This window comes from Mytilus galloprovincialis, chromosome 8 (genome assembly GCF_965363235.1).
Source record: "Mytilus galloprovincialis chromosome 8, xbMytGall1.hap1.1, whole genome shotgun sequence".
NCBI classification, from domain to species: domain Eukaryota; kingdom Metazoa; phylum Mollusca; class Bivalvia; order Mytilida; family Mytilidae; genus Mytilus; species Mytilus galloprovincialis.
The window spans coordinates 44,094,606-44,108,051 of record NC_134845.1 but is presented as its reverse complement, the minus strand read 5'-3'; the positions used below and the strand labels follow the sequence as shown (position 1 = coordinate 44,108,051).

Here is a 13,446-nt window from a genome sequence, read left to right as displayed (position 1 = left end):
TATTGTAGACAGGACACAAAAACATGCATATTCAAGCTTCTGATAGTTCACCACTAACTTGGAACAAAAAAAGAAAGGACAGTACACAATTTGAAAAGCAGGGTCAATATGTGCTGGCTACTACAGGAATTTGAAAGCAAGGTAAGGTAACCACAGCTGGTAGAATACTGCAACCCATGAAAACAAAAAATCAATTTCAATTTGATACAATTCTTCTCTCTGCGTGTGAAGCTTAATAACAACAGCTTGTAATGACATTTAAAGACAATTCATCAATGTTTATCATTTCAACTGAAATTGATTTTGCACTGTCAAATGATAATTTCATTTCATAAAGATATAAAAATTATCTTATTACATCATCCATCCTAAATGTATTTTCCCAGAAAATTTTCACATTTTCTTAGAAAATTACATAAAATTTTTAAATCTAGATAATTCAAATATGCTGTTATTTACTTTGTTTCATGATAATTTAGATTATCAACAGTAAGCAATTGAAACTAGTAGCATTTTAATAAAAGCTAGGATCTTAATGCTGAACAAATTACGTTAAGTCAGGCAATTTTTCTCTTAAAGTACGTCTGTAAATTGTGTCAACTAAACTCTTAATCAAGTCTTGTTGTGCAATAGCGCATTTGTCTCTGAATTGCACAAAACACTAGATTTCATAACAAAATTCATACATGTCAAGTGACATGATATTCGCATGTAATACACGCTCTTTTTAACGGTTTACACGCGAGGATTTTGTCACATGGCGTGTACACGCTTTTCACCACTTTACACGCAATTACACGCTTTTTCGTTCTTTTCATTTTTTGGTCGTTAGTGATATCGCTATTCTCGGCTTTTTCCTTATTCAGCGATAAATACCAAAAAATTCGAAGTAATTGTTTGGCTGCCACATTGTGTATTTTTCTATATGGACAAACAGTAAAAGGTAAGTAGTTTGTGATTAGTTTTAACGATTCTGTGACTTTCTTTCAAATTCACTATATAGGGGAAATGTGCACAGAAAGAGGTCACTTTCAGGGCCTGTACCGTCGTCTAAAGTGCCGATTGTTAAGCCAAAACGATGTGTACGGCAAGATTCAAGATTTATAAATTATATTTTGGAGTTCGAGTTTAAATGATCGAGTGATAAGTAACGCATAATTTGTGCATTCTATGTTGCAATGATAAAAAAAAAACAATACATGTGAGAGGAGAAATACAATGTAGCTATTTGAATAAGCATTTAACATGTTTATCTAATGAAAATCAAATTTATAAAACATTTTTCTATCAATTTCAGTTTCAAATCTAGCCAACACGGCAACAGATTTCTACAGGCCATGGGGATAAAAATATCACAGAACTGTTGGATCAGCTCTCTTAGTACCAGCTTTCTTCTGATGAACTACCCAGTTTTAACCAGGCAATAGCAATGGGAGCAAATTACGGCAGAGATAATAGATGACATTTTACATTGCCAAAAAAAAAAAAACATTATGACATTCTTTCAAATCTTGATGAAGCTTATTCAGTCAAATATCAATTCCTATTGTGGGAGAGGCTTTTCAATTATAAAGAAATTGACAATGAATTCTGATCAGAACTTGACTATGTTACATTTGTATTGTGTGCTGTTATCAAATAAATGTTACGCCTAGTGGTGGTGCTTTAAAAGCAACATAACAGACCACTGTTTAATACAATAAAAGTTCACAGTAGAATATATATTGTTTTTTTATATTCAAAAATTTGTATGAAATTATGAACATTACCACATTCATATTAACAAGTCCGCATCTACGTCACACGTTTTCACACGCTTTTTGACATATCATGTCATGTCATGACATGATTTCCCATTGTCAGAGGTTGACATGTAAGTCAAAATTCTTTAAAGGTTAAAAGTCTGAATTGAGCAACCATTTTAAGATTTCTCAAATAGAAATGAATTTTACCAAACCCTTTTGCATGTAACCAATGAAAGATTAATCTTTTAGCATCCTTGATAAACAAATCCTAAGCAATGTAACTGTTCATCTAGTCGGTAGCCTGAGAACCTTTGACGTAAGCAGGTTTTTGGAAATATAAGCTAGTAATATACTGTATTCTTGGACAATATCTATTTTATCTAACTCTTCACTTATCTGTTACCATGGATCTAATACCATAGTTTTTGGATCTAAAGACAAAAGAGTCAATTGGACATTTTTTTACTATCCTTTACTATAAACTCCTGAGAATCTATAACTAATGGCAATTAAGGTTAAGTTAGGGTATAAAGGACAATGACTGAACACGGGCACTTTTCTCTGAAAAAAAACCCTATATACATATAACATAAGGTCTCAACTTACATTTTTGAGAAATAAGACTTAAATGCAAACTTTTTTTTTAATTCTAATATGTGGTTGTCTATCCCTCTAAAACTTGTTATGTCATGAATCTACATTTTATTAACTACTACATAATGTTTGTTACGCTTATTGTTATTTCTGTATTTCGGGATCATTCTTAGCAGTCCTTCGAAGTAGGTCAACCATAAATTATTTTGTCTTCTCACAGTTCTCTCAAATTCAATATATATATACATGTGTATAGTTTGACAGTACTTACATGACTTATACTAATACAACAGTACACAGCAAATGCTGAAGCAACATCTTCATCAAAGGTGGTAAAATATGGACCATTCATTTTATTACAAAGCTGAGCTACTCCTAACACATTATCTACAAAACAAAGGTAGTAAAATATGGACCATTCATTTTATTACAAAGCTGAGCTACTCCTAACCTATAATCTACAAAACAAAGGTGGTAAAATATGGACCATTCATTTTATTACAAAGCTGAGCTACTCCTAACACATTATCTACAAAACAAAGGTGGTAAAATATGGACCATTCATTTTATTACAAAGCTGAGCTACTCCTAACACATTATCTACAAAACAAAGGTGGTAAAATATGGACCATTCATTTTATTACAAAGCTGAGCTACTCCTAACACATTATCTACAAAACAAAGGTAGTAAAATATGGACCATTCATTTTATTACAAAGCTGAGCTACTCCTAACCTATAATCTACAAAACAAAGGTGGTAAAATATGGACCATTCATTTTATTACAAAGCTGAGGTACTCTTAACACATTATCTACATTATTAAATACATATATCTTTTTCTTTTTCAATATGCAAGAGAATTTAAAAGTCCTGAGCAAATAAAAAAGACAAATTTCAGGATTTGTATGCTTCTTTCTGCTATTTTTTATTTACCTTTCATGAGCTACAGATTTGTAGTGAGACCACCATGTAAACCAAATTTATTTTCAAGGTGTTCTTATAACTGGTGTAGATTTGATCACAAATTATATCTTTCCAAAAACAAGGAAATTATATTTATTTTCGACTAGAACAAATATCTGTATGTAGAGTTCAAATTTAAAGAACATCACACACAAATGCTATAATAAATAACATGGTGGTATGTGTATTTCAAAGACCTTCGATTCTTAAATCTCCAAGACAAGGATTTACGATCATGAAACATTTGTGTATGATTAGTGTACCCAAGACTAAGAAATCAACAAACTGATTAAAGTTTTAAGACTGACAGCTCAGTGAAATGTCATGGCAAAAACAAACATATGTCTGCCAGGAAAGTTCTTTACTCATTAGCATATTTTATATATCCTTGTACTCACCAGTTTCGTTTTTAATTGGGAAGCACAGGATGTTCCTACAAAGGAAGTTGTGATTTATATTACTGGGTAAAATTATATAGATGCTGATTTCAAGATTCTATAAAAATTCAGATTATTTTATTAGTTTATAAATAGACGAATTCAATCATTTACACTAAACAATAAAAAAATGATCCTAATGCTTAGCCTGAGTAATATGATTATACTAAAATAAGAAGTTAAAAGTCTTCACATTTAATGTTTTATTGTAACAATCCTGAATACGGGAGGTATTAATTATTAGGGATTCTATCGCATTGAAGATTTACAAGGTGTTGGTTCAACGTCATTTATAAATAAGAAGAGTTAAAAAAAAATACCTTGTACGGAAACCAGTTGAGTCATCTATTCCTCTGTAAAACATAGGATGTGCATAAGCATCTTTAATATTGAGTAGATTACCTGTCAAAAAATGTATGCGGAAATAAACATAAGTTTCTGGAATATAGATATATTTTTTAATGCAATATGTTGTGACATTGCAATAATTTGTGTCACATTTTGTCTATTGCTCCACAGTAGCAAAAATAAGTGCATGCATAATTTTCAGAATGTACAGTACTCTTTTTATTTATTGGCAGGGCTGAGTTTACACTTGAAAGAAATTCTTGCTTAAATGTGTTTATTCATACTGGTCTACTACATACAGTGTCTTTTAATACACTTACCAGTAGTAGCTACATGGCCTGCTATTCCCTGAGTTATTGGCATTCGGATTTCACTTTGAACCTGTAAAAGTAACATATTTCTAATTATACAACAGTATTGAACTGATGACAGCAGGTTACCATGATAACCGTAAAATGGGGGTAAAATTAAAGTACCTATTAGCTAATCATACAGACAGAACATAAGTTATAATCTCCTTAAAACAAAATCTGATCTTTGACATCAATATTACATTTTTGTATTTTATTGCCATACCTAAAATTTGCACTAAAAACATTTTTTCCTAAATAGCAGCCAAATGGTACATTAATGAGTTATATTTTCCTTTTCTTCCATTCTCTCCAATAGAAGTAACTGAACAGATATCCTGTCTGTGAAAAAAGAACAAACTTTTGTTTCCCTATTTCATATGGTTCTATTCCATTTCTATACATTCATGGCAGTCTACAGACTAAAATATGTAGACAATAATTATGTGCAGACTGCAATTATTTGACAAAGCATGGCCTGACAACCTTCTCTAGAGATGTTTGACTGATGTGTTTTGTACAACAAGATGACATTTTTTTATCACTTGGCCAAAGTGTCCTTGTAGAGATAAACACAATAAAAAAAAAATAACCTTCAGAAAATTCTAGGTTTTTTTCTTCTTAAATGTTGGTGCTGTGATTTTAATAATTTTAGTGAGATGATGTTTAATAGCAATCCCTCAACATTTTACAACTGTACATAAGTTTAAAGGGTACACATTACTTATTTTCAAGTGAGATGATGTTTAATTGCAATCCCTCAACATTTTACGACTGTCCATAACTTATTTACAAGTAACAAACATGATCAAAGGAAAAGATATAAGGCCATATTGTGTTGCTCCTTGCCATAAAATAGCCATATTAAATCAAACATAAACTGAAAACTTCAAGAAAGGTATGGGTCAATCATTAACATATCATGCTGATATCTGTTAAAATCACATCCATTGATCTTTTCATAAGATGATTCACACCTTCTTCTTTAGCAAAAGTCCAAATTAAACTTCTCTTACATACACCCAAGAAGATACTGGTAAAGTTTTCATGAGTTTGTAAAAACAAAGTCTGAACAGGACAAGACTCCTGATGATCTTACCTCGTTGTCATTTGCTAAAGCTCCATCAAATACTTTGGCCACAAGCTCATCCACTTCTTGGTCAATTAAAAACACTGAACACCTGAAAAGACAATAGATCATATTAAAATGATACATCTGATAACAGGATGATATTATAGCAAGATTTTCTTCTCTAATGTTAGGTTGTGTTTTTACAACTCAAATCAATACAGGACTGAAATTTGTACTCAAAATATAATATCAAGATTTGTATCTTTTGAATAGGTTTATCACTGGTACATCTGTGGAATGTTGCAAAGCTAACAGTATTTGTTGTCAGACCACCAATTAAAAATCCCTATCTGTTCAACCAAATTTTGCAATTTTCACAGCTTTCTAAATATTTTCCCTTAAGTTTAACTTCAAGGAAACCAGGTATATCCTGAATTGTACATGTATCACCTTTCTACATGCCAATTTTCAACCAATGTTCAAAGTCTTATAAGAAATTTCTGATCTTGAAAACACAGGTACTACCAAAATCACTCCTGGTTTTCTGGAAATCTTAAATTAGTGTACTCTGTAGTGAATTAATCCTGAATTTTTAATGCAAACTCATAGACAAGTGAAATTTGACTCAAAATGGTCTAAATATATTTCCCTTTCACCAAGAGTTTCATTTCTGCAAATTTGGTGGTTAGTTTAAGTAAACAATGACATCAAAAGCACTATTTTGTGTCAGAATAGGACTACTTTTACATACGTTCTAAATTGGAGGGAGTAATTGGTGGTCTGACACCTCTTCTTGAATATACTGTCACTGTTCTAAAAATACAATTTTTATCACTAGTATTTTTCTTTTTAGTTTTATTTTATATGTTGCAGGGATATGATCCTTCGTTGGCTATTTTTGTTAAATAATCAAACAAAAGTTTTGAAATGTTGTTATACACTTGAAGATAATGAATTTTTTATATAGATTAGACCGTTGATTTTTCCGTTTGAATGGTTTTGCATTACTAATTTTTGAGACCTTTATAGCTTGCTGTTCGCTGTTAGCCAAGGCTCTGTGTTAAAGGCTGTACCTTGACCTATAACGGTCTTCTTTTATAAATTGTTATTTGGATGGAGAGTTGTCTCATTGGCACTCATACCACATCTTCCTATTTCTATTAAGTGTAATTACTCTTTTTCTTCAATTTTTATCAAATGTACATGACCAAAAAAAATGACCATCATAGTTCATAAATTCATTATGTGGGCAATCTTTTCAGAAAAATTTATTGATGTTGATTGATGTTTCACTATCTGCCAGATATCACTATATGATAAGCCAGTTTTGCACTCTAGCCAAAAAGTAGTGAACAAAAAGAAATACCTCAATCTAGGCTTAAAAAAAATTTTCCTACTCTCGAAAGATTCCTTTGTCTTTTATTTTTTATTTCAGGAGAAGTCCTAAAATAAGAACCATGACCAAGTTAACTCATTAAATTAATTTCAACTGACGTAGAAGACACTTATTGGATTATTAATTTACCTTTCAGCTTGTGTCAAATTTCTAGCTTCTTGCATAATTTCTCTCAGAAGTTTGGTTAAGTCATCTGTAACAGACAAATCAAATATAAAGATTAATAAATAATGTAGTCACCATTATTGTTACAACAGAGAATAAGAGTAATAATCCCATCGAGACCCAAGTTAACAGAGGTACATTCGACTCCTAGACAATAATAAAAAATAATGGATAATTTCTCATCTAAATGAAAATCTTCTACATAGATTGAACTATAGCTTGAAAATCACTTAACATTTACACAAATTGCTTTGCTATCAAACTGAACTATCCATAAAATAGCTTAGTAAAACCTATATGAATACAAATGACCATCAATTGAAGTACATTTTTTTCTATTTGACTGCTAGATGTTGCCAGACTGCTTAACTATCTACACAATTGTCATGTCTCCAATCCAATCACACATCAAATGCAATGACATTTTGACTTGATATATTTGAACTAATATTTTACAGCAAAATTTATAGCCTTTATTGTAAAAAAAACATTAAAGTGATAATTCTTATGTTGAACAAACCAATTGTGTGAAAAATAATAAATTCTCGAAAAATATTTTGAAATCAACATGCAACCAGACTAAAATGTATTTTTCTCTGCTATATATAAATTTCTTTACAAAAACATTAATATTTTCTTTAACAGAACAAACATGAATCATACATATATATATTTATTGTCTCTAAAAATATCTCGTTAAATTTTGCATTTCAAATTATTAACTGATTATTCTCTACATGGCATTTCCATAAACCAACAATTTATAAATGAATTTCCCTAATGTCAATACAAGTAGGTTGCACTATAAGGAAAAGAAAAAATTATCATATTAATAGATTTCTCACAAATGTGAAGATAATATCAACATCATAAGAAATAAAGCTGTGAACAAACGTAATGAGAACCTCTTCTAAAAATAACAAATAAACAATATTTATAACCAGAACAATTCTATAAAGATTTAAAGAATACACCTTATCACTATTTGCAAATCTGTCCTGCTTGAACTTTAGATATCATACAACAATCACTTTTCCATTGTGGCCTCAGATATTTTCTATCATGATGTCAATATTTTATGGGAACTTTTGTGATGTCTAGTAATAGCGGACAAATAGCAATAATGTGTATGTTCCAAACAAGAACAAATTTAACAATATCTGAACATGAACCATAACAAATATTATGAACAAGAACAGTGACACCAGACCTACTTGTCTCAAAAGGAATATTTTCTGTAGAGGGTACACTAATTCTTCTCATATACTCAGTTATACCAGTAGTTATTTTGGGCAGCTGATGAGTAGAGTTAGTTTCATCTTCATCAGAATAGACAGCAGAATCAGCATTTGACACCTGTATTGACAATGTCAACTTCTGATGTGTATCAACATCTTCTATAATTACCGAAGTAGTACGTCCTAGAAGTTTTATTTTAGATACATCCTTATCTACAAAATCTTCAGCACTTTTTTTTCTGACAATGGATATGTCGGAATCAGCTGCAAGTGTCGACTCCGAACTTCCCTGAATAAATGCATCATTGAACTCTGGTTTGCTATCTGTTATGTCTGGCGCCAAGGAGGCTTGATCATGAATATTACTGAGTGATGGTTCACTGGTAGAAAGTCTGGCATCCGCTTTTTCAAAGTCGTTGTCTGATACATGTGAATGTTGTGTCATTTCATCATTACATGTGTTGTCAAAGACTTTAGTATCAGAAAAACTGGTATTTAGCTGTTTTTCAGTCTCTTTCATATTGTTGTAGAAATTTCTGATATCCTCTGGCATATTCTCATCATCTACATCTTCTAAATTCTCAGAGTCATCATTCTCTGTCTCATCACATGCAGAGTACATAACTGACTGAACTGGACTTCTGGCAGTTCTATATGATGCATTGTCAACATCAAGATCCACAGACTCATCAGGACGAGGTGGAGTGAAGAATTTTCTTACAGTGCGTTCATATGTTGGTGTTATAGGTGGTAGTTCATTAGCATCACTGTAATTTGATGTCTGATCATCAAAGTCCTGTTCTTCAGTACTTAAATCATTGCTTAGCAGATTCAATTTGATCGTTTTCCCATCACGCTCACCTTTTATTATCATTACATCTATAGATTTCTCTGCTCCTTCAGTTTCCAATATGATATCTGGTTTACTATATCTTGTTGATTCTAACAACGGTGTAAATTCCAAGTATTCCACGTCTAACGATCTCCTCTCTTTGGTGTAAGGTTGTCCATAATGCTTTTCAGGACTTTGATTTCTGTTTCTCCTTTTTTCTGGAGATTTCACCTTTGGTTGGTGATGCTTTGGAATCTTTTCTGGAGAAAGCTTTCTAACTTCACCCATTCCTGTTAATTGATTGGCAAGCTGATCTTGTTTTTCTATCACTGCATCAATTTGACGATAAAATAGCATATCTAACCTGGCTGAGTTGTTGAGCTGTTGGCCAAATTTTCTAGGAACATAAGGTCTACAGTGACTTCTGTCATAGCCATTGCCTGCTTGTAAGCCAAAGGTGTTCACCTCAAAAAGCCCACTTTTAATGTAAGGAAAGTTATCTATATCTTTACCATATAGTAATGTAAACTCACCTAAATGTGTGAATAGGTTTCTTGCTACTTGAAGCATCGCCTAAAATCAAAAAAATAATTAATTATAATATATGAAAACAAAATTAAAATATATAAAAAAGGAATGATTTAAGGTTTTGATACTGTTCCGTGCATTATTTGAAATTAAATATGATTTAAAATCATGTATAAATATAAATTACTTTGTGATAAATAAGGACCATGTATTACCATGATTACGATTACCACAATGTAATCAAACAATGTTATTAAAACTTCAACTTCCAAATCTCATATAAACTAGCCAATCAATTTTATCAACACGAAATTAAACATATGTTTTAATCATGTGTATGTCAATACCATATGCAATATTAGTTTGAAAGTTGTTTTCATGAAACCTGTTATTTTAGAGTTCGTTTCTTTTCCTCATAAATATACAACTAATAAAACCCAATTGATGCATTGTTATAGCAAGAGCTCACACTCTGGGACAACTTATGTGCTTTTATCTGAGCTACTTGCCCTTTTACAATACATGTACCAATGTGCCAACCAGTTGCAGCTTGAATTAATCTCTATAAACTCACCAACTGATGTAATTGTTAAAGACTATTGCAGGTGAAAGGATAAAGGTATCAAAAGAAAAACAGGCTAATTAAAATAAACCAATTCTAATGAATACCTTTCTAATTGAAGAGATGTTTTAAAAATCCAAATACAGCACACTAGTATAAAACAAGTTTATTCTGAATATGCTTTAAATAATTGCAACTGGACATTAATAGCTGACTATGCAGTATGGGCTTTGCTCATTGTTGAAGGCCGTACGGTGACCTATAGTTGTTAATGTCTGTGTCATTTTGGTCTTTTGTGGATGGTTGTCTCATTGGCAATCATACCACATCTTCTTTTTTATATTAACCCTATCTATCTATCTATCTATCTATCTATCTATAACACAAGTTTGGTATAGATATGAACATGTCTATCATAATGAGAGGTTAATGCAAAATCAGAAATTTTCTAAATGCTTTTATTATTTTGAAAATTGCAATGAGATAAGTGTCTCAAAAATAAAGTTGCATTCTAAACTTTGATAATATTATTTGAATGTAGCATTCCTGAAATTGCAATAATAAAACTTAAGTCTTTTTTGTTGGTTGATCAATAATTTCAATAATACATATGCAAACAAAAAAATTAAAAATTCACAGTTTGGTGAAATGGCAAAGCTTTTTGGAAAAGCACAATAAGATAAAAACTTCACAATTTCCGTTAAACAAATGACAAGGAAGTCAATATTTATTGTATTGTGTTCCTTTTCACAGACAACTATAATCTGTCTTTTGTACCAACATCAATCAAGTTAATATATAATGAATCCTTAGAGACAAGATCTTGTGTCCGACAGAATCACTTTAAATATGTCACCTAACTAGAAGAAAGTCATTTTTATTCTTTCTCTTACAGTACAAAGCCTTATCATGATCAAGAACTTTTCCAAATATAAATCAGAGAAACTTATCTTTCGTACTTTCATGTCTTATATCTTATAAACATATATAAATTTATAGCAGCATATTTTTTTGGCACATGGAATTATCATTCCTAACAAAGCTGTATATCATCAGTAACAAGAGTGCACACGCTGAAATGTCTCGCCTTCTTTACTAAACATTGATATTATGTTGATTGTCCTAAATATAAAGATTTATTACAAGTCAACTGTCACATAAACTTAACATTAACCTAGCAAACTAAACATTGACCAATGAACCATGAAAATGAGGTCAAGGTCAGATGAACCATGCCCGGCAGACATGTACAGCTAACAATTCTTCCATGCAACAAATATAGTTGACCTATTGCTTATAGTTTAAGAAAAACAGACCAAAACACAAAAACTTAACATTGAGCAATAAACAATAAACCTTGAAAATGAGGTCAAGGTCAAATAAAACCTGTACGATTGATATATAGATCACAAAATATTTCCATACACCAAATATAATTGACCTATTGCAAACAGACCAAAACACAAAAACTTAACTATAACCACTGAACCATGAAAATGAGGTCAAGGTCAGATGACATCTGCCAGTTGGACATGTACACCTTACAGTCCTTCCATTACACCGAATATACTAGACCTATTGCTTATAGTATAGAGTAGTATATCTGAGATATGGACTTGACCACCAAAACTTAACCTTATTCACTGATCTATGAAATGAGGTCGAGGTCAAGTGAAAACTGTCTGACAGGTATGAGGACCTTGCAAGGTATGCACGTACTAAATAAAGTTATCCTATTACTTATAATAAGAGAGAATTTAACATTACAAAAAATCTGACCTTTTTTTTCAAGTAGTCACTGAACCATGAAAATGAGGTCAAGGACATTGGACATGTGCATGACGGAAACTTCGTAACATGAGGTATCTATATACAAAGTATGAAGCATCCAGGTCTTCCACCTTCTAAAATATAAAGCTTTTAAGAAGTTAGCTAACGATGCCACCGCCGCCGCGGGATCATTCTCCCTATGTGGAGCTTTCTGTGACAAAAGTCGCAAGCTCGACAAAAAAAACTACAGATAATTCTACATTAGGAAAAAAAAGAATAATTCAACATGTTGAAACTTTTAAAGTATTGGAAAACAGGAAGTACATTTCCCACTGATTTGAAATGAGCATTATTCATCATTGTCAAGCAGATGAACAATTGTAGTCATTCTGTTTAGTTATACTGGGAAAATGTGGGGGTGGGGGGGAGGGGGAATTATAAGTTCATTCAGCATATATATCATAATACTAAAAACATCATCAACCAGGAAGTAAGTGTCTGACAGATAGGAAAAGTCACCACATGTTACAACTCATGATTGGCAAACTGCTTACTAAATATAAAATAACCAGTTAAAAGTTTCCTGAGAAAAATGAGGAGAAAAAATAGACAGACTAACTGACAGGTGGACAAGGTGAATGCAATATACTGTAGATTCATTATTATTCGTTGGATACTAATTTCCTCGTTTTTTCAGGGGTTCAGGTGAACAACGAAATCAAATCATCAATGAAATACAAATTTTTATAAAGTTGTAACCATACTTTGGCAGAACCACTAAATCACATATCCACGAAAATACAAGGTTTCCTCGATCCACGAAAACTGGTACCCAAGAAAATAAATGAATCCACAGTAGTCTCATACTTTAAAGGCGCCATCTAGTGTCTGTATAATCCACTGAATATGAGAATCAGTGGTAAAGATATTATACCTGAGTTTGGATTTTGAGCTTTCTTTCATTTTGGAATGCTAAAGTGCTGGTTAAAACTGTAGATGTATACTGGAAACATTCTTTTACAATATGAATATCATCATTGTTAAAGCTGTAAAAACAAAACAATTCAAATGAAGTCTTTTAAAATCATAGTTATAAATTAAATCTCAAAAAAGATGAAATAACTCATTTGGCACTAACCCCTCAACTGCTTAGATTACTTCTGACAAATAAAGCTAGGGTTGGTTTGGCTTTTAATGATCCCAAAAGTTTCAGAAGATTTCATCTTGTACTTTTAAAATAGAACTTTTTTTAAAAACTGTCCAATCAGTCAAAATCTGCCTATAGCAGCCATGCTTTCATCCAAATGAAGCCAAAATAAGCATCGTTTGTGTAAAAAAACCTTTATTACATCATTTCCCATTGGGAACCATTAGTCACCAATGACGAATTACGTCATTAATGATGTATTGTGAATTTTGTTAAAACCCGATTTAAATTTTGTGA

General features: G+C 31.5%; 1 protein-coding gene and 1 long non-coding RNA gene across 6 annotated transcripts in view; one reads left to right on the top strand and one right to left on the bottom strand.

Moving 5' to 3' along the window:
* LOC143042018 (cGMP-dependent 3',5'-cyclic phosphodiesterase-like) overlaps nucleotides 1-13,446 on the bottom strand; it is a 109,031-nt gene that overhangs the window by 22,605 nt on the left and 72,980 nt on the right. For 3 of the 5 annotated variants that reach the window (XM_076214231.1, XM_076214232.1, XM_076214230.1), the window contains 8 exons: nucleotides 12,937-13,048; nucleotides 9,676-9,715; nucleotides 7,037-7,100; nucleotides 5,539-5,620; nucleotides 4,410-4,470; nucleotides 4,062-4,143; nucleotides 3,703-3,737; nucleotides 2,611-2,726 (listed from right to left, as the gene is read on the bottom strand). In XM_076214231.1, the coding sequence (XP_076070346.1) occupies nucleotides 2,611-2,726; nucleotides 3,703-3,737; nucleotides 4,062-4,143; nucleotides 4,410-4,470; nucleotides 5,539-5,620; nucleotides 7,037-7,100; nucleotides 9,676-9,715; nucleotides 12,937-13,048 (592 nt within the window). Of the gene's footprint in view, nucleotides 1-2,610; nucleotides 2,727-3,702; nucleotides 3,738-4,061; nucleotides 4,144-4,409; nucleotides 4,471-5,538; nucleotides 5,621-7,036; nucleotides 7,101-8,286; nucleotides 9,716-12,936; nucleotides 13,049-13,446 lie in introns of all 5 variants that reach the window. The other 2 variants (XM_076214228.1, XM_076214229.1) reach the window with 1 other exon arrangement.
* LOC143042020 (uncharacterized) lies at nucleotides 873-1,722 on the top strand. The gene is made up of 2 exons (XR_012967862.1): nucleotides 873-943; nucleotides 1,298-1,722. It is a non-coding gene; the product is annotated as an uncharacterized LOC143042020 (long non-coding RNA).